General features: G+C 42.7%; 2 protein-coding genes across 7 annotated transcripts in view; one reads left to right on the forward strand and one right to left on the reverse strand.

The window, feature by feature from the left end:
* RGS11 (regulator of G protein signaling 11) overlaps nt 1-9,621 on the forward strand; it is a 28,372-nt gene extending 18,751 nt beyond the window's left edge. For both annotated transcript variants that reach the window (XM_072602026.1, XM_072602033.1), the window contains 2 exons: nt 152-234; nt 561-9,621. In XM_072602026.1, coding sequence (XP_072458127.1) covers nt 152-234; nt 561-699 — 222 coding nt within the window. In that variant the 3' untranslated portion in view covers nt 700-9,621. The remainder of the gene's footprint in view (nt 1-151; nt 235-560) is intronic.
* The window catches only part of FAM234A (family with sequence similarity 234 member A), a 55,652-nt gene continuing 41,758 nt past the window's right edge, over nt 7,337-21,230 (reverse strand). For all 5 annotated transcript variants that reach the window (XM_072602012.1, XM_072602003.1, XM_072601995.1 and 2 more), the window contains exons 7-12: nt 18,064-18,196; nt 14,878-15,018; nt 13,808-13,883; nt 10,269-10,409; nt 9,931-10,033; nt 7,337-9,744 (exon numbers count right to left, since the gene is read on the reverse strand). In XM_072602012.1, the coding sequence (XP_072458113.1) occupies nt 9,533-9,744; nt 9,931-10,033; nt 10,269-10,409; nt 13,808-13,883; nt 14,878-15,018; nt 18,064-18,196 (806 nt within the window). In that variant the 3' untranslated portion in view covers nt 7,337-9,532. The remainder of the gene's footprint in view (nt 9,745-9,930; nt 10,034-10,268; nt 10,410-13,807; nt 13,884-14,877; nt 15,019-18,063; nt 18,197-21,230) is intronic.

The following is a 21,230-nucleotide window of genomic DNA, read 5'->3' on the forward strand; positions in this document are numbered from 1 at the left end:
GACTAGATCTCTAAATCCATAATTCTATACCAAATTACTTCAACGATCTCTTAGAAGGTAATTTTATGGTCCTGGGAAACAAAAAGTACAAATTTCAAAACAACTGTATAAGTAATGCTATTGGAATAAGGTGGTTCTGCCTATCTTTCAGGATTCCTATCCCAGGTTCTTAAAGTCTGACATGTATAAGACACTCCTGGCAGAGGCTGTGATTCCACCCGAGACTAAGAAACGGTGAGCTTCACCCCTGACCCATTCTATTCACTCTTATTTCCTAAACTCCAAGATTCGGGTTTGTAGGGGGTTGGGGGACAGGAGGAATGAGGCAGTCTTTCCCCTGGCCTTTTACCACCAGTAACCACTTTTTCACATGAGAGCTGGAATTGGGAATTACCAAGCAGGTTTACCTCACCCTATCCCCTTCCATGGAATGGGTCAGCTTGGGGGAGAAATCTCTTATTGAGCAAAGAGAATGGGGGCAAGACTTGACAACAGCTCCTGCATTTGCACTGCCCCTTGAGAGTCCGGCCTTCATCCTTCCCTCCTCTCTCTCTTTCCAGAGTGTTCCCATTTATGAGGAAGCAGCGCCACTCCAGCCCTAGCCCGGCCCTCCTCCTGCCCTCAGAACAGGAGCCCAAGGGGGAGGACAAGAGCAAGTCCCCGACTTCTGGCACCTCTACTGGGGAAGGGGAAGGCTAGGCATGGCAGTCCTCCCTTCTCCTCTATTGCAGCTTTTCCCTCTCCTCTGACTGACAGCCTGGAGGATGTAATTGGAGAGGGGAGGGGTTGGCAGTGCGAGGTATGGGGAAGGAGACAGAGAGAAAGGCATGTCATGAACTGAGATGTGTGAGGGCTCCCCACTCCTCCCTCCTTGTCCCAGACATTTCCAGCGTTCTCCAAAGAGAGGTTATAGTGCCCACCCACTCCTTACCTCTAATTCTGAGTCAGTCCTCAGGCATCTCACCCACCCCAGCCTTAGGCAGAGAAGCATGGTGCAGTGGACATGGTGGAGCAAGGGCTTAGGAGTAAGGGCACAGGGTTCTAGTCTTAGCTCAGTTGCTAACTTGCAGTTTACCATTGGGTAAGTCACTCTCTGGGCTTCAGTTTCCTTCCTGAACAAGTTACTTGGATGATACAAAGGCAGATGAAATGCTCCCGAAGGTTTACTCTTCCAGCTCTAAAATCCCATCATTCGATCCCCACTCCAGCCAGACCTGGCTTGGTGACTTCTGAAATGGGCTGTTTCCCAGGTTCCATTAGAACCTTTCTGGCTCTGCAGTCGAGTAGTTATTTTTATGGCTCTTTAGGGTCAGCTCATCAAGGAGCAGCTGTTATCTACCTTAAGGTCTCCAGATGCCCTTCATATACATGTGTGCACATGCATGAACCCCCAGGAGCATACATGTTTCCTGGCTGAGCAGCAGTTTCCTCGTCTTCCTTCCCATGGCAGGCTCTTATAGTTCCAATAGATGGCAAAAAGAGTAGGTCTGCTGAGCCAGCCACTCCAGGGTGGGGCAGGAACCCTGAATTTGCTGGGAGAAAAAATGGGCAAAACTTCCTGCTCCCCCAATATCAGAAAAGATCAAAGCCATTGATTTCCAATTTGCCCCAGAGAAATATCTCCAAATAAATGAATCTGGGATTTGGAAGGGAATTCACAAGTTATCTCGTCTAACCCATACGTGAACAAGTGGGCTTTACGTGCAGTCCGCTTTGGGATAGCTTTAACCTGTAGGAGAGCACTTCAAATACTTGAAAACAGCTATCCTCAAGCATTCTCCAAGCCAGACACCCCCAGTTCTTTCAACTCATCGACATGCCATGATTTTGGTACCCTTTACCATCAAAGGAGGGCAGCTAGTGGTGCAGTGGATAGAGTGACAAGCCTGGAGTCAAGAAGGCTCATTTTCCCAAGTCAAATCTGACCTCAGACACGTATTAGCTGCGTGACACATCAGTCACACGTCAGTTTCCTCATCTGTAAAATGAAGTAGAGAAGGAAATGGCAAACTGCTCCAGTATCTTTGCTAAGAAAATTCCAAATGGGGTCATGAAGAATTCATCAAAGTTGCTCTCTTCTGGATACTCTCCCGTGTATCACTGTACTACCTAAGATGTGGCAGTGAGAACAGAAATGTGGTCTGACCACAGTAGGGCATAGAAGGCCTGCTGCTCCTCTTCATGCAGCCTAGGATTACATGACATCGTTTGGCTGCTGTATCATCCTCTCAGCTTGTTGAGCTCAGTCCACTAAGACCCTTAGATTTTTTTTTTTTCAGATGAACTTTTGTCTAGCCACACCATCTGTACCTTGCACTTAAAAAGTTAGTTTTCTGAATCCAAAAGTGAGAATTTACATTTATCCCTACTAAGTTTTATCAAATTAGATTTGGCTCAATAAACTAGCATGTCAGAACCTTTTTGGGTACTGATAGTATCATCCAACATGTTAGCTATCTTGTTAGCTTATTGAAGGAAGGCCAAGATAGCGTTGGCTACTCTGCTTTTTGGCAAAGAGCACACCAGTGCATGTCTATATAATTGGAGTCCTCTGTCACTATTGTAACCATGCCTCTCTGCCAGGCTTGGGATGTTTCCGAAATTTCTCATTTCCTTTCTGTCCAGAAAAGATGTTGCAATGACAATATCAGTTCTGTTTCTGTCTCTGTTGATCTTTATGCAAATGTTGTTTCTTTCTTCAAATTCCTAGATTTTTAAAAATAGATATATCTCCTGATACACAATGCTATTCCTTACCCCACCCTCTACGCCCTCTCCTTTCGCCCACCATTTCTCTTGAATCTTTCTAAAGGCAGTAACGGGGCCCATCCCACCAAGTCTCAGTGATTTGACCTATGGTCAAATTTTGTTTCCTTGTGTTGTTATCACCGACCTTGTCTTTACCCAAAAAGTGTCCGATGTACAAAAGTAGAGGCATCTGAGCCCATGGACTTTCAGAGCTACTCCTTATTTGGATTTTACCTCTGGTGAATTTCAATTATTGTTATTGGTAATTAGGGGGTTTTCTCCTTCAACCTTTTCCTTTTCCTTTTCTTTTTCATTCAAATCTCTTTTGAGAGGGGCAGCATGGGGTAGTGCAAAGTATCAGACAGACCCGCAGCCCAATACTCCTCCAAACCAGATTAAAATGTAATTGGGAAGTATTTAACAAAATAAAAAATACAATGGAACACAGATAACATCAATATGTGGTTTTCTAAGTCGATATATGAAGCCCACATGTCCTGCTTCTATTTGATACCAATGGTGGAGTGGATAAAGTAGGCCTCAGAGCCAGGAAGATGCAGGTTCAAGGCTCTGACACATATTAGGTGTATTATCCTGGGCAACTCACTTAACCTTTCAGTGCCATAGGCAACTCTCTAAAACTATAAATTGCAGAAGATGATGACCTACACTGGCAGAGGGAATTTCCTCCCCTGGAAGTTACCAATGTAAATGAAGTCACTGGTCTAGTCTCAGTCTCTATCGATCAGATTTACAAGACTCCAGGCAATACATTTTTACTGGTCTTATTAGGTCAATTTCCTCCCCAAAAAGAGCCCATCATTTCTATGTTGTGGCCCAGAAATCCCAAATCCATCTACACTGCCAACTGTTCACTTTCTAAATCTCCCTTTTTCTTCTGAAGGCTTTGCCTTCTAATGGCAGACCAATGGAAAATGCCACTTGTGCCACTCAATTCTTCACTTTCTTGGCCATGACTCAGTACTCCTTGGCAATGATTTCTGGTGGTATCATTGGTACCTATGTAATTCACAAGAAATGAGTGGGGCAGTCCTTGGGTTTGACAGTTTTGGGGAGGTCCTCCACATTTTGAGACGTGTGGCCTTAGAAGGCAGACTTCTCTAGGACCAGGGCCAGATATCATCGATCAACACTCCTGGTCTCTTCCAGTCACTCTGATGAAATCACCTCATGATTCCTAAGAGGACAAGCAATTGCTTTTTCAGAAAGAACCCTTTCCTGCTGACTCCACTGGTCCTTTTTCACTTCCTCTTTTTCATCTCATTCTTGCACTTGCCAAACTTCTGATATGGTTCAGGACTTTTCTCTGCCTTTTAATTTTGGAGCCTACCACTTTCAAAAAAAAGGAATACTCCCTTCTCCTTGATAAGCTGGAGAGTCTTTGAAGAGGCATTCTTTGAGGCTTATTCATTACCTTTTCTTCTAGAAGAGAGACTAGCTTATTCTTTGAGCATGGACAGATGTTATTTGGGCATGATGGGAGACAAATACTCTGTAAGAGTTTTGCATAACTCACGTTTACACAGTGGTTTAAAAAGTTTGCAAAAGCATAGTACAAGTGAATCTCAAACAATCCCAAGACTTTATCATCCTTACCTTCCAGATGAGACATCTAAGATTCAGAGAAGTAACCAGGCTGTGTTAACCCTTAGGTTAACCATAAGTTGCCCTGACTTCATCCACTACCCAAATTCTCCTCCTCTGTGATAGCAAGGCTTAGTAAGTTGAATGTTGGCTTTAGCATCAGGAAGATCTGGTGGTGTGAGGCTGAACCAGAAACTTAAAACCTTTGGTGCTCTTCATGAAGTCATAAGTTGCAGTGAAGGTGTTGATTGGCATTGGTTGAGTAAACTATCTCCTCATCTGGAGTTTCCTATATCAATTGCAATCCTACATCTATCCCTATCCTATGCCATCTTTGCTGGGAGTGAAATCATTAGTCCAGAGCCTTCTTACTATAGCTTATTCTCCTTACCACTATTTAGCAGTCATATCCCACTTGGGTGGGGGTGGCGAGGGGTTCTGAGTCAGGCTTGGAGTCAGGAAAACCTGAGTTTACATTGGATAATGAGGCATGTGACCCTGGCAAGTCACTTAACCAGTTTGCCTCAGTTTCTTCATCTGCAAAATGGGGATAACAGTACCTATGTCCTGGGGTGGTTGTAAGGATTAAATAATTGCAAAGTGCTTAGCACAGTACCTGGCACACAGTAAGCACCACGTAAATATTAACTATCGTTATCTGGGCTCCCTTGTGATGAGCAAACGTACTCGAAGGATAAAAGCTTATGTTCTCTGTGTGAAGCCTTGGCCTTGTTAGTACTATACGTACCCTCTCCTCTGAATTCTCTGGCCCAGACGAAGGCCCATTCCACAAAGCTGTATAGACTATGCGCTCTGAACCTCTACATGGAGACATACAGAGTTCCATGTGTGCCCCTCTGTTTGAAGGGCAGGATCAAGAGAACAGCAGAAAGGCAAGGCTTGAGACAGCTGTTTCCAGCACTGTGCACCCTGGTGGGAAGGGAGGAAGCCAAAGTTACTCATAAGAATAAGCATAAGGCTTCATGGATGTGACAAGTACAGGGGAAGCTCAGTGGTCTCTTCAGCCTGGGCTAGGAGCAAGGGGCAGTGGCTGAGAGGTGGCAGGCAGCTTTTTCAGGTAACCAGCTAGAACATCTGGGATATCTACAAGATCCTTTAAAACCTACTGACACCTAGAATGAAGGCAGTAAGAGGGGAATTCCTAGAACATGGGTGATAGGGCTAGGGCTCTCCTAAGGAATGGTCTCTTATCAGGGGAAAATAATTATAGGAGGTAGGATCATTTCACTGCTCAACAATTTTTTTTGGAGGGGCAAGGCAAGGCAATTGGGGTTAAGTGACTTGCCTAAAGTCACACATCTAGTAAATGTCAAGTATCTGAGGCTAAATTAGAACTTGGATCCTCCTGATTCTAGGACTGGTATTCTATGCACTGCACCACCTAGCTGCCCCTACTGCTCAACAATTCTGCAGGTGATGCAGGAGTGATGAAAACAGTCCTCCTGTAAATGTCACGAATTCTGTGATTCAAAGAGTTTTCAGTCTACACTTTGATAGAGTACCGTTAGGTGTATGAAAGGTCAGTGATCCGTGACACGGGAAATCATCTTTAGCTAGGGGTTTCACAGCAGGTTGCACAGAGGGAACAAATCAACCTGGGCTTTGAAGGAAAGAGAGGATTTTAATAGTTTGAGATGGGAGTAGAGGTAGGGAACGGAGGCCTGAGAATATTTTCAGGAGGAGACTATCAAAATTCATCCAGGCTAGAAAACAGGATAGCAATAGGAGGAGGGGAAAGGCTGAGAGTGGGCCACTTTATCTCTAGAACATAGAGTATGTAAAACAGCATTATGTGAGATAAGGCAAGAGATATGCTGGAGATTGTGACACGCCACAAAGAACTCTGAATTGTACTCAGTAGGTAACAGAAAACCACCGAAGGTTCTGAAGCAAAGGAATGATGTGAGGACACTTCTTTCTGCTAAGGCAGATGTTGTCTGTGGGTACTTCAGACCTTTAATTAAAATCATCTCTATTTCTAGGGCTAAGACTAACAGGTACTCTCACTACAGATCAACGTCTTCCTTACCTAGAGTGTACTCAAAGACTGCAAGATGCTTACCCTGTTTAACTTATGCAAAAATTAAATCCAAGAAAGCCCTGAGTTCCCACCAATAGCTTAAAGAGTAGGGAGATAGTAATCAAAGCTGTCCCTATTTTTTCCACATCGATCCTTAGGGGTTCTTTTGAAGAAAGTTTGGAGGAACATTCCCCTCCCATTTCTCTGGGCAAGATCAGATTTTATCTTCATCTTACAGAGGAAAAAACTGGAGCTGAGTGGTGTATCAGAAATCAGAGCTCTTTCCCTCACACCATGTTGCCGTTTGCCAGCTCAGGGGTGCATAGAGATGCACAATATTGGGGCGTGTAGCTGCCCTGGATTCCTGACTTCACCTTGGTGAACCCCTCACTCTCTCCTGCCTTGGTAACCCCATCTCTTGATCCCTATTTTGCACATCTTCGTTCTAAGTGGTTTACTCCTGTGGTGTGACTCTACAAGGTCTTCTCCCACACAAGCCTTTTGGCCTCTGTGTCTTCACACTCCCTCTTCATTTTTCTAAGCAGTGGGGAGTATGGGGAGACCCATCTGGACTGGCTGGGCTAGGGAGCAGAGCTGCACTATCTGAAAGAGGCTCATTCAGTCTTTAGTGACGAGTTTGGCAGGCTGCAGAGACAAGACTAGCCGAGTGGCCATGCCTCTCCATCCACGTGACAGTAAATTGTTAATGGTTACTCCACTGGATTTACTTTCATCTTAAAGGGCCAGAACCTGAAGTAAAGAGACCCACAGATCCTGCTAAGATTTCAGATCGACTGAACTGTCATGCCCTCATCTACTAAAACTGCAACAGTGTGGGCTGAGCCTGCATCTTTCACATCTGACCCACTGCAGCACACTCTTGGGGAGGCCCATTCTATCAGCCACCACTGAGCTTGTAGCACACTCCACACACTGGCGGCATTTACAAACAACGCAAAAGCATTTATTGAAAAAGACAATGGAAACTATGGGGTTCAAACTGATTTGTATGAGGTCAGAGAGGTCAAGTTCCACGATCTGAGGCAGGTCCTAAGCTGCACCTGCCTGGAGAGGAGCTTAAGATCAACAAGGCACATTGCAATGCAAGGACTCGAATCATTCCCAATGGTCTCTTAAGGCAAAATACCTTCCACATCCAGAAAAAGAATTATGGAATTTGCTCACAGAATGAAGCATGTCGTTTTCGTTTGTATTATGTTTGGGTTTGTTTTATGATTTCTCCCATTCATTTTAATTCTTCTATGCAACATGACTAAGGTGAAAATGTATTTAATAGGAATGTATGTGTAGAACCTATATAAAACTGTATGCTATCTCAGGGAGGGAGTGGGGAGGAGGGGAAAAAATCTAAGATATATGGAAGGGATTGTAGAACACTGAAAACAAAATAATAATAATTTTAAAAAAAAGATCAACAAGGCACTAAAGGAAGTTCTTCGTTACCTAAGTCACCAAGCCCAAGCCCAATGCCATCATCCCAAGCCTCCCCACATAAGAGTTGCTGCAGCCTGGAGGGGCTCGGCTCTCTGGTACTGAGCAGCAGTGCAGTGTGGAGGGCCTTGACTTTCTGACTTTAGCAGGTGACAAGTCCAGTTCATTCTGATTCCATAAAGGAGAACAGGCCCAGAGTAGAACATCCAAGAAACCCATTGTTTCCTATTGATGCTGGTGTAAAGAATTTTCCTGAGTGTGTGTTACCCCTGCTGGGTATGTTTTGGAGTTTATGGTACAAGTATCCAATGTGAATATTTTAAAACCACCAAATTTGGTGAGCAACCTGCCTCATATCATGGCACATCACCTGCTGCTCATCAGAAAGCTGCTGGGAACAGTGTTTTTTCTCCCAAACTACAGGTATGGAGTCTCTGAAGCCCAGCTACCCCCAAGGACTAAGTCCAATGGGCTCCTTCAAGTCAAAATCTCTACTGTACCAAGAAAGCTTCCTAAATTAGGATTTGGGGGCAGATAAGGTTCTGCCAAAGCAGCAGTCACCAGGACACCCACAGAGTCCAGGGGCAGCCTAGAGGTGAGTATAGTCTAAACAGCTCTAAGCAGGAGGAAGGGTCAGATGGGCAGTGTTTCTGGTGACACATACTCACTGGATGCTGCTATCTGACCAGGAACAAAAGTGTTTCCACAGAAGTTAGGTAAAGCTGGAGGAGGAACAGCAGAATTGCTTCACAATTTCCTGAAAATGTCAGCATTTCTCAGTCATTCCATCAGCTTGTCTAAAATGGATATGCTGGACAGAGATAGGAAAACCACCAAGAAAGAGTCCCACCTCCCTCAACCTAACTCAGCAGCCCTAAACCCCATACGTCTTCAAGAAGGAAATCTCAACAAGTTGGCCCTACGGTAAAGTGAATGGCCTCATGCTTAGCCTGGAGGTCTGGTAAGGCTGTCTTATAGAAGTTTTGGTCATGGCTGAGAACACAAGAGAGGGCAGAGGCAGAACCTGTTTGGAGAACTCAGGTCCTTGTACTAAACCTTAGAGCAGACCTGCACAACTTGGCAGTAGGTAGGGGTCAAAATTAAAATAGGCTAAACTTCTTTGGGCTACAGACAGGTTAGACTAGAGACAGAATGATGGTGGTTGGTTGCCATGGGTCATGTAACAAACAGGAGTGTGCACGGTGTCAACACTACATGTTTCATAGGCCACCCGAAATCCTTTGGTGGGCCACAAGTGGCCTATATGTTGTGTAGGCCTGCCTTGGAGAGAATCACAAGGTGAGTGCCATGTCCGCCATATTCAGGGCAAATGAGTGAAGACACACCAGGAAAATGGGATTAATGCTATCAAAGGTATAATGAGTTAGGCTTCCCCAGTGAGTAACCTTTCCTAATTGTTCCTTATTTGTAAGGAGCACGTAAGAAGGCATTTTGATACCATCTAAACTCTTGAGTCTCAAAGTAAGGCACCTGGAGAAAGACTTGGGACAAAGGACTCCAATTCTGTTTCCATAAGAAAAGGAAACTGCACTTCTGGCCTATGTATAGGTCAGTTTGGAGAACATGTGAAAAGTAGAATTTTCTTGGATTTTTAATTTCTTCAGTTGGTTTCTTAGAGAGGAGGAAGAAGACAAAGGAAAAAGCAGACACCGTCTGCTGACGAGTTCATGCTTCCCTCTTGTATCTCAGCTCATAAAACCGGTCCTTAATGGATTGTTCATTCTCAGGCTTTGCCTGCTGCCCCAGCCAGATCACCCGAGCATTTAGGACATTCTCCTTCACCTTTTGCTTTGATAAAGACACCAGGCCAGGCCAGTCTTGATCCGTGGGCCCAGTCAGCAGCACGTAAGAGGCATGGTGATTCTGCTCAAACAGCACTATGGTGGGAGAGACACAAGGGGTCAAGGGTCTCTCCGGGGTGCCAAGAATGCCAGCCCTCCCACCAATCCTACATCAAAGGACCTATGTTTTCACCCTGGAAAGCCCACCATCCCAGGCTGTCACTAATTAAAACCAAAGGGGAGATGAGCATCCAGGTCCCCTGAGTAAAGGTTTTCACTTACCATTAAAAGCCACAATGTTTTTGGTAATGTTGGTAAGTTCCAAAAAGTTATCGGGAAAAGTGGGATGGAACATATACAGGGTTTTCTGTGAATCAACAGTTTCCTATAGAGAACAAAAACCAAAAACCATGGAGGGTTAATGTGCTTGGTGTACATCCTAGTCCACTCTAGACTCCTGGACAGCTCTTCTGGTCCCCCCTCCCCACAAGAGATCAGATAACTTAGAAGGAACCTTAAGACCATCAACCCTTTGATTTTGTAGAAGAAAGGCAGAGTTGGGACTTGAACCCAGGCCCTCCAACTCCAAAGTTCGGGCTTGGCATGGTCTCTCCTCATACCATCTGGTTACTGCTGCTCCAGAAGAAGAAGGCGGATCGTCGGTCTGCTGTCATTACAGCAGCAGACTTGGGTGTCCCTGCAAACGCATTCAGGGTGTGGCTCCAGAGAATGGCTCCTGAAGCAGCGTCCACAATGAAGATCTGAAGGAAGAGGGGACATGCTGGGGAAAGGTCCTACAGCAGAGAATGGGGGGCCACATCGTGGGTCCCCAGATGCCAGCTGACTTCCACTTGGGGATTTTACTGGCTTGGCCCAGTGACTACCCATGTGGAGTGTATTAGAGACCACATTTCCCTTTATCAAGTGTCTACTAACCGCAGAGCCTGGTGGAAGATAAAAGGTTTGCATAATGACGAGCACCCTGGGAAGTAGGAGCTATCATCTCCATTTTACATAACAATTCTGGGAAGGTGCTATCATCATCATCACATTTTACAGTTGAGAAAACTGAGGCAGAAAGAGATTAAGTGACTTGCCCAGGGTCATACAGTTAGGAAGTGGCCAAAGCCTCTATGACTCTAGGGCTTTATCCTGTGCCCCTTTAGTAGCCAGCTGTGTGTTGTAAGTTAAGACAAGGCCTCCAGCCTTCACAGAGTTTAATGTGTAGAAAGAGGATATGACACATTTGCAAATAATATAAAATAACGTGGTAAGTGAATCCTGGGGAACAAGGAGGGAATGTGATTTAATACAGGTCAGTGCCTTCTCTGCAGAGCAGTCTAAGCAAGCTGCCAGAGGAGCAGTGAGAGGTTCAGTGATTTCCCAAGGTCACACCTTCCCTTCTATGTTAGAAGTGGGACCTGGACCAAGGTCCTGGTGATTTTGAGGGCAGTTTTTTTGTCTACTGCTCTGGAATGCCTTTCAGTAAGGCAGTAAATTAGAGAGCTGGGAACAAAGAGCAGAGAGAAGGAGAGAGGAAAGGAAAGCTTTCTGGAAGAAGCAGCATTTGAAAAAGTGGACTTTAAACAATAAGGAGGAATTCCACAGGAGGATATGGGGAGGGCATTCTGAGCAAAGCCGGGCATGGCAAAGCAAAGATTCTGTTTAGAGAATAGACTGTGAAGAGCAGTGGTCTGAATGGCCATGCCAGGCTGGAAAGGGCCACGCCAAAGAGATTCTGGTTTATACAATAGGCAAGAGAGAACCACTAATGGTTTCCTGAAGAATCCCCAGCTTCAGCCTTGTGTCACTAATTGCCAACTGGACATTTCAAAGTCAACATGACCACAACTGACCTGGACCTGGAATCAGAAAGACCAGAGTTTAAATCCTCAGACACTCAGCTATGTGACCTCGGGCAAGTCATTTAACCTCTATCTGCCTCTGATACCTCATCTATAAAATGAGGATAAAAATAGCAAACTACCTACCCAAAACTGTTGTGAAGATAAAATGAGATGTTTGTAAATCTTAAAGTGCTATATAAATGCTACTTTGGGGCATTTCCCTATTTAAAAAACTCCAGTGGCTCCCTATTATCTCCAGGATGAATTATAAAATCATAACCTGGCCCCTTCCCACCATTCCAGTACTCTTATACCTCACTCCCTGCTCCACATCCTCTGGGATTAATGACACCAGCTACCTTGTTGCCACTCTCAGACAACACTCCTCTCCCAACTCTGGGCATTTTCAGGGACCATCTCCCATCCCTGAAATGTTCTCCGTCCTCATATCCATTTCCCTCCCACTTTCCCTTGAAATTTCAGCTAGAGTGAAAATGAATGTTAAAAGTTAAATAAAAAAAAAAAAAGAAAAAGAAAAAAAAAGATCATGATGTATATGAATGACAGCAAACTATATGGTTGAACCAAAAATATGTTAAACATATATCCTTTATCTTGTGGACTCTTTCTCTAATGACATCAAAATGTCATTCAGATTTGATAAGTGCAAAATTCTTAATGTAACCCTAATAAAAGATAGATTGAATACTTCTAACTTTAAAAAAAAAAAAAGAAATTTCAGCTAGAATCCCACCTTCTTCCCCATTTCTACAGAAGGTACCACAATTCCTTTAGTCTCCCAGGTCCATAACCTTGGTGTTACCCACGACTCCTCTCAGTCACTCAACATATCTAAAGACAATGTCTTGTCTTTTCTACCTCCACACCCTCCCTCTGCATCCTTCACGCAAGGATTTACACAACACCACCTTCTTTGAGGCCTCTTCCGTAGATGATTATAACAGCTTCTTAGCTGATCTGCCCAATCCAAGTGTCTCTATTCAACTCTATTTTACACGCTGCTACCAAAATGATGTATTATGTGACTCAATAAATTCCACGAGCTCCCTATTTCTTCTGCAAGCAGACACAAAGTCCTCTGTGTACCCTGAAAGGCCCTTCACTACTTGGCTCCAATCTATCAGACATCATTCCTCTCCTGATCTCTATGATGTAGCCAGAGTTCTCTTGGTCCCTTCTTCCCACACCATGGATCTCTCCTTTCTCCAGGCCTTTGTTCCAGCTCACCTTGGAGAACCGTGCTGTTCTTCCTTCAAGGTGGGTGTGAAGAACCACCTTCTAAACAAAGCCTTTCCTGATTCTCCCAAACTTCTAGCACCCTCCCTTCCAAACAACCTTGTATTTAATGACTTAGTATTTAGCCCATATATATTTATGTATATATACAAAGGCAGTATGCTGTAGTGGATAAAAGTGCCAACTATAAGGCCAGGAATACTTTGGAGTTGAGGTGGGTTGAATCCCACCTTTGATATATGATGCCCAGGTAACCCTGGGCAAGTCACTTAATCTCTCACTTACTTCTCTGGACACCTCTCTAAGGCAGTAAATTTCAGAGAAATTCTACCAATGATAGAGAGAGTACAGGTTCAATTCCTGTATCACTACACTTCCATTTTGGTTGCTGTTTAGTCATTTTCAGTCATGTCTAAGTGTACTGGAGTGGTGTGCCATTGCCTTCTCTAGTTCATTTTACGTATGAGGAAACTGAGGCAAACAGGGTTAAATGATTTGCCTAGGGTCACACAGCTAGTAAGCATGTATTTATATTTCCCCTCATTAAAATGGACACGCCTCGCTAGTAGATATTGTTTTATTCTTTGCATTTGTAAAGAGAGACCATATGGCACCTGCCATCCAAGTACATTTCTGTGTCTCAGTCCTCTCGTTTCTCCACCTTAGCAGCATGAAAGGCTGAAGAACCCCTATACCACCTGACCTTTGTGGATGTGCAAATGCTGATTTGGCAGCACCAACAGTCACTGAGACACACGAGTCACCCACAGGAAAGTATTTCTAACACAGGCAGCTGTCTCTCTGCCCCTCTTTATGCTCATCCCAAGAGGCAGGGCACCACAAATCTTACCTTTCCTGACCCTGGCTGGTCATCTTTTTGCCCTTTTTGCCTGGCACCCTCCTCCCTTCATCACCCAGGCCCCTCTTACCCCAGAATCAGGTCTCTTACTCCTTATCCAAGGAATATACTGGGTGCCAGCACACTCTGGCTGCCCAGACTTATCTGCCTCAAGCTTCAGAGAAAGACAGGATGAGCAAAGGAGTTGGTTTCAAACCTTTCTTTGGACACCGGTTCCATTTTCAAGGACTATAGCGAGTGCACCTGGTTTGTAGTAGCCAAGGACTGGTTTTCTGGAAGGATAAAAGGAGGAAGATCAAAATGGAAATTCCTAAAGAAAGTTACTGGAATAACTAACATTCCAGCAACAAGCAGAGTGGCTGACTCTCATGGTCAGCATATACTGTACACAGACAGCAATTTAAAACAAATTCAATGAATGACAGAGCTTTCCCTGCAAAGAGGCAGTTCCCTGGGAGAGGCAGTGCAAAGCTCTTCACCACTCCTAAGCAAGCAGCAGCGTCAAATTTAACAGGCGGGTGTTTGGGTGACTTAAGTCCCTCAAAGCCATTTTTAGAACAATATTGCTGTTACTATACACAACATTCTCCTGGTTCTGATCATTTCCCGCAAGTCTATCTGTGTTTTTCTAAGATCATCATGCTCATCATTTCTTATCAGCACAGTCGTATTCCATCACCATCATTCCCTACTGTGAGCAGCACAGTCTAGTGGAAGAAGGGCCACTTCCTCTCTGGGTGACCTGCGGCCCAGCACTGAATAAGTCTAATTTCTCATCTTTAAATTAGACTAACACCTTACCTTACAATAGGACTGTTTAGATAAATTACTTAAAATGTTTGCATACGGAAATGCTGAACAAACAAAAGCTGATTCTATTAGTGCAATAATCTAAACTGCCCCTCTGTCTAGGAAGGAAGGAGACCAGCACACCTACTAAAATGCTTACTATGTGCTAGGCACTGAGCTAAGCTTTAAAATGATCTCATCTGAGTCTTGCAATAACCCTAGGAGGTAGGTGCTAGTATCCCACCATCATCACCATCACCAACATCCCCATTTTACAGTAGGGGAAACAAAAGCAGATGGAGCTCAAGTGGCTTGCCCAGTGTCACCCAGCTAGTAAGCATCTGAGGCTACAGGTGAACCTGGTCTCCCTGTCTACACCATCCTGCTGCCCTGGCACAAGAAGGTATTTCTGTTTTTTTTTTTTAAACAATCTCCTAGATAAGAATACTAGTCGTTTGCTTTAGAGGCCAACGATACCTCACAACTTCAGACATGTTGAGGGTCCACTTCAAAATAAGTCTCTGTCCATCAAGCAGCTCACAAGCATCTGATTTCACAAGGAGTATGTCATTTCCTGTATTCCTAGGTACTTTCATTAGGTAGCGGATGGTTCCCGAGCTAAGTATAAAAGCAGGGGGAAGGACCAATTAGATAAAAGAGTGAAGGTTTCTTGGGAGGAAAAACATATTAGTTCTTTAACTGGATCAAAATGTTTCCAATTCTGACAAAACAGAATTATGAAAGGCAAGGGGTGCTCATTCTGGGGAGAGGGACTGGCTAATCAGAGACAAATGGAAATTTGGCACCTCTGGAGGTGACTGTCTACACTCTCCCAATCATACAGTTACCCATTTATTTCACTCACTCCTCTTCTAAAACATTTGGAACACTGGTTTTTTTTTAAACATTTTATTTATCTTATTCTGAACTTCAGAAATAAAAGAAGCATTTCCATAACATAGAATAGAAAAAAAAAAGATTGCACATGAAACTACAAATCTATTTTGTACAACTTGCTGTTCCTTTAAAATATATAATAAAATGATCACGTAACTTCCCCCCACCCTTTTTCCTCCCCTCCACCCTGCTTGAGATGGTCACCTGCCCATCATTAGACACAAATACACACACACACACACACACACACACAGACATTCTTTTCCATTTATCAGTTCCTTTTCTGGATGCAGATAATGTCTTCCTTCTTAGGTCCCTTGTAGTAAGTTGGGTATTTGTTCAAACAGTCAAATTTGGATATTTAGTCAAAATGCCTTAAGTCACTCAAAGTCATTTTTAGAACAATACTGCTGTTACTATACACAACATGCTCCTGGATCTGCTCATTTCCCACAAGTCTATCTGTGTTTTTCTAAGATCATCAAGCTCATTGTTTCTTCTAGCACAGTAGTATTCCATCACCATCACATACCACTTGTTCAGTCGTTCCCTAATGGACAGGCACCCCTGAAATTTCCAGTTTTTTGCCACCACAAAGAGAGCTGTACTTTAGGACATATAGATTCTTTTCCTTTTTCCCTAAACATCTTTAGAAAGAGAATTAGTAGTGGTATTTCTGGGTCAAAGAGTTATCTGTCCTCTTTTTTAAAAATTAATTTATTACATTGCTATGTATGGCATTCACTATGGGCAGAGAGCTTTCCTCATCCATTGGGAAAATATTTCTATTTTTATAATCAGAGTCAAGAGGTAAGTGGGCATAGTGAACTTTTTCTCATGAGCACATGTATTCTGTAAAGTAAGGTAGATTTGTGTATTTTTGGTCCTACAAAACAAGTAATTTCTAGATACTTTCTCACTGACTTAGAAGACAATAAATGTATTTTAAAATACCTGACATATAGCTGGAACTTTGATCTTATTTCAATTTAAATTCTTGAAGGATTTAATTTCTCTCTTTGTTAAACTCTTCTCTATGGGATAGAAAATTCTCCATGCAAAAAAGGATAATATAATGTTCAATTTGAAACTTTTCTGAGATAAGATTAACACCTTATGGAATGATTCCAGTCAATGAATAATGAATTGCATGAGGTTTTTCAAATCTGTTAAATATTTCTTATTGGTGTGATGTAAGAGAAAGAGTGCTGGATTTGGAGTCAAGAGGAAGATGACCTAGATTTTGAAATCCATGTATATATTACCTCTGTGACCCTAGGGAAGTTCACCCAATCTTGTTGGACTTGTTTCCTGACCTGCAAATACTGCCTTACCAGTTAATTTTGTTAAATTTGGGGAAAAAAAGGAGTTATTTGTATATGGAAAACAAGGGACTTATCCCCTTCCCTCTTCTTCTCTATAATCTTTTCTCTCTCCAACTATTATTTTTAATCAATAAGCATTTATTATGTCCCTACTTAGGGTCTGCTCAAGACTCCACTCTTCCAGGCCTTCCTGGGCTCAGCATGGCACCGTGCCCTGCACACAAGAAACGCTGGCATCGCAGGCTCTTCCCGCTCCTGGGGCTTCTCTCCATGCTTCCCTCAGCACCATTTCACTTCTCCTCCAGGGCCTTTTGCTCGCACTTTTTCTCTTGCTGTGTCCCGTGCCCCTAGCTGGGTGGCATCTTCCACACAATTTCATAGTATTTTATGCTCCTCTATTCACATTAGATTTATGGGTGACCGTGCCTTATATCCATGAGACTGTAATTTCTGGATCACAGGGAACACATCTTTTGTATTTTCCTTTCTGCCTAGCACTGCATACAGTAGGCACTTAGTATTTGCTAAATGGGCAATTCCTCATTTTTCTCTTCTGATTTTATCTCTACTTTTGTTTGTCCTTCATACTTTAAGCCTTGAATATGATACACAACACCTAACCGCTTCCCTTTAAACTGCTTATACCATGATCTTTCATGCTTTTATGTAGATCTCCATATACACTGGAATATAGCAGCACTTTTTGTGGTAACAAAGAAATAAAAACAAAGGAGATGCCCATCAAGTGGATAATGGCTAGACACTCTATGGTACACGAAGATACCATTAAAGCAGGAGATCTTAATCTTTTTTGGGTCATGTACCCTACCCTTTCGGCAATCTAGTGAAGTTTATGGACAATGGCTCACAATCATGTTTTTAAGTGAGTAAGATAAACTACAAAGGATTTCAAGGGAAATCAATTAAATTGAAACATATATAGTTATCAAAGTATTAAAAAAGCCAAATTTATGGACCCCCAGGTTAAGAACCCTTGATGTAATGGAACATGATTAGGTTGTAAGAAAAAATAAATATGATGACCCTGCTGAACCGGTAGGAAAACAGAAAAAACAGAACAATCAAAATTAAATGTTGTGTAATTGTAATGCCCAAACTTGACCCTCAAGAAGGTCTATAAGGAGGCACTTTCTTTCTCTAAAGAGAAAGATGCTTGGGGTATGGAACGTTTCATTATAATCTCAGACTTTTTTGATGTGCTAGTTAGTTTTGCTGAATTGTTATTTTCCTTTATTTTTTCCAGTCATAATGGATGGCTATTTGGGAATATGAAGGAGAAAATGTATTGGGAAATATAGGTAATATTTTAAAAACATCTGCATGAGACAATTACTTTTTTCATTAGAGAGTCACCCTCCTCCAGAGAGAAATATCAACCATACTATAGAAGTGCAAGAAAATGTGACTGTACAAAATGAACCTGAGAGAAAGAGGCATTCTGTGGGTAACATTGTCAATCATTATCTTCCAGTAAGGATCTTCCTCAAATATGCTTCTTCCTCCAGTCATTTCATCATAAATCTCCTTCAGAGGATATCCAAGGAGGAAAGATGCTGCATAAGACAAAAATGAATCAAAGGTCTGGTGTAAGGAGTGGCTCACAGCATCCAGGGCTAAGGAATGGCAATCTTCTACCAAAGCTCCTGTACCAAAATCTTAAGGGTCTTTGGGAAGCACAACATGTGTTCTAGACATCACGGAATAGTGAGAATGACTGGACTTAGGAATCAGAAGGCCTGGGTTTTTATACTTACCAGAACTGTGATTATGAGCAATTCATTTTTAATCTGAGTCAATTTCTTCCTCTATAAAATGGGAGTAATAACCCATTTTTATGGGCTATTGCAAGAAAAGTGTTTTGTATTAACAAGAACTATTATTATTATTGTTATCCCTCAAGAGTCTTTAAAGAATTTTGATAGAATTTGCATCAGAAGAACCCAGGGGATCTATTTGAGAAATGGTGAGAAGACCAGCCAAGATGGCAGAGTAGAAAGAAGTAGTATGACTGAGGTCTCCCCCACAACTGAATGGGAAATCTTGAAAAAAAAATTAAGAACAAAAATAATTCTGACTCATTTTTCCAGCCCGGGTTGTCACTGAGAGGCAGGCAGAAGAGTCTGCGGACTCTGGGATGGAGTATAGCCAGGGATGGCCAAGGAGCATTACAGCCTAGACCCTGGAGGAAGACCTGCATATGACTGTGCACCAGGGCAAGAAAGAACAGAACTAGAATCCAGGGCAAACTGAGGAGGGAACCTATATCCAGGCATTCTAGCATAAGCAGTTGTATGACTAGGCTGTGTACTGAGTGCAGAGCAAATACAAAAAGCAAGGAGTAGCTTAATGGCTCTGGTCCTAGGCGAGGAGCAGGATCTTAGATCTAACCCTCAGTCTAGTCTGAAGCCTACACTGGAATCATGAGGACAGTAAATCCAAACCAAAGAAGAGTCTGAAGTTCTGTCACTCTGAATCTGAAGAGCTTTCCAACTGACTGATGGTGCAGTCTAACAGGGAACCGCAACCAAGGCCAGGCCCACAGCTGAATGGTCGCACCCAAGCCAACTAGCAGAACTTAGACCAAGAGGTAAAGCACTCAGACTTGATTTTACATCAGACTGCTTTGGGAGCACTCAAAGTTAGAAGGTCCCTAGCCTAAGCTATTCTTGAGATGCTAGAAAGCAGCTAGAAGACCAAACAGACACCAAACAGGATCAAAGTCAGCCCTGCCATTCTCTTCAGAAGCACAAAGAACCTGGCCCTAAGGCAAAGTCCAAAGTTGGAGTGGAAGAATAAGCATCTCACCATAAAGAACTATCATGGTGACAGGGAGGCTCAAGACATAAATCCAGAAGAAGAGAGTGACGCCAAAATACCCAGAACCAAGCCTCAAAGAAAAACATAGCTTAGAAATAAGCTTAGCTAGAATTCCTGGAAGAGACGAAGCTAGAATTCAAAAGACCTAAAAATGATTTTAAATACAATGAGTATACTAGAGGAAACAACTGGAAAAGAAATGAGAGCCATGGAAGAAAGAATCGGAAAGACAATTAGAAGTTGGAAAAAGAAGTGTAAAGCCTGAGCCATACAAGAGACTTCTTGAAAATTAGAATAGACCAAGCAGAAGTAAATGACTCCATAAAGAAACAAGAAATATTAAAATAAAGCCAAAATACTGAAAAATAGAAGGCATACGTTATCTCATATCTGAAACTCAGCTGGAAAACAGAACAAGGAAAGGCAATTTAAGAATCACTGGAACTGCTTAAAAGCCAGGACCAAAAATAAAAAAGACTAAATATCAAACTTTTTAAAAAATAGCAAAAGAAAATTGCTTAGAACTAGAGAGCAAAGTAAGACTAGAGAGAATCCATTGTTCACCTCTTCACTCTGAGGAACATCATGGCCAAATCTAGTGCTTCCAAGTCAAACAAAAACATACTGCAAATAGCCAGAGAGGATTCAAATACTGTACCAAGGAGCACAGCAGTCAGGGTCACACACAATCAGCAGCTGCCTCCATGAAGTAACAGAGACTGGAATAATCCAGAAAAAAAAGCATCGAGGCTTATAACCAAGAATCATTTACTGAACAAAACTGAGTATAATCATACAAGTGAAAAAACAGACAATGAGATGGAGTGTTCCTGATGAAAAAATCAGAGCTGTGTAGAAGCTCTGAAATACATGTAGGAGAAGACAGAAGCACAAAAGGGTAAACATGAACAAGCAATACAGGACTGAGCAAGGATGAACTGATCACATTCTAGTAAGAGAAGATAGATAAGATTTTCCTCGGAACCTTACTGTCATCAGGGGTTATAGAAAAAGGTTAACAAGACAGGGGCCTGGGAATGTTTTTTTAATGTTTTGATGATCTTAAAATAAGAAAGGAAAGGGAGGGGAAAAGGAATACACTAAAGGGAAAAGAAAGGTGAGGAAAATGAACTGACTTCATTTGGGTGCACAAACAAAAGACGGTATAAATGAGGAGGAAGGGATGAGGAAAGCCAGAGACACTCAGGCTTCATTTTCATCCAGATTGGTTAGTGGAGGGGAGAGAACACACACAGAGTTGGTTGTAGAAATACAAGTCACTCAACATGGAACAGGAAAGAAAGGGGAGAAGGGAGAGGGAGGACAAAAAGGAGGAAGGATTAATTCTAAGCTAAACAAACTTTACCTAGGAAGTATAACTCAAAACTTAGAGCAGAGGGCTTTAAAAGGAAAGAGAGAGAAGAACCTGTGACTGGACTTCTGAACCAGGGAAAGAAAAGAGGGAACTGGGGAGGGAGCAAAAGCAGAACATAACAAACTTAGACTTCTGGCATTGAGAACATGCCTTTTCTCTTACCACTCTCTTCTTTATAAAGGGTAAGAGGGATACTCTGATCAATGCAACAAATAACCAACCAGAGGACTCAGGATGAAACATCCTACTGTCCTTCTGATGGAGAGGCGTTTGATATAATGCGCAGGATAAGACATTCCTTTTTACATAACCAATGTGGGAATGTGTTGTGCTTAACTATGCATATTTCCTATGAAAGATTTCTTTTTCTTTTTCTCAGTGGAGGAGGAGGGAAG

This window comes from Notamacropus eugenii, chromosome 1, assembly GCF_028372415.1.
Source record: "Notamacropus eugenii isolate mMacEug1 chromosome 1, mMacEug1.pri_v2, whole genome shotgun sequence".
Lineage (NCBI taxonomy): Eukaryota > Metazoa > Chordata > Mammalia > Diprotodontia > Macropodidae > Notamacropus > Notamacropus eugenii.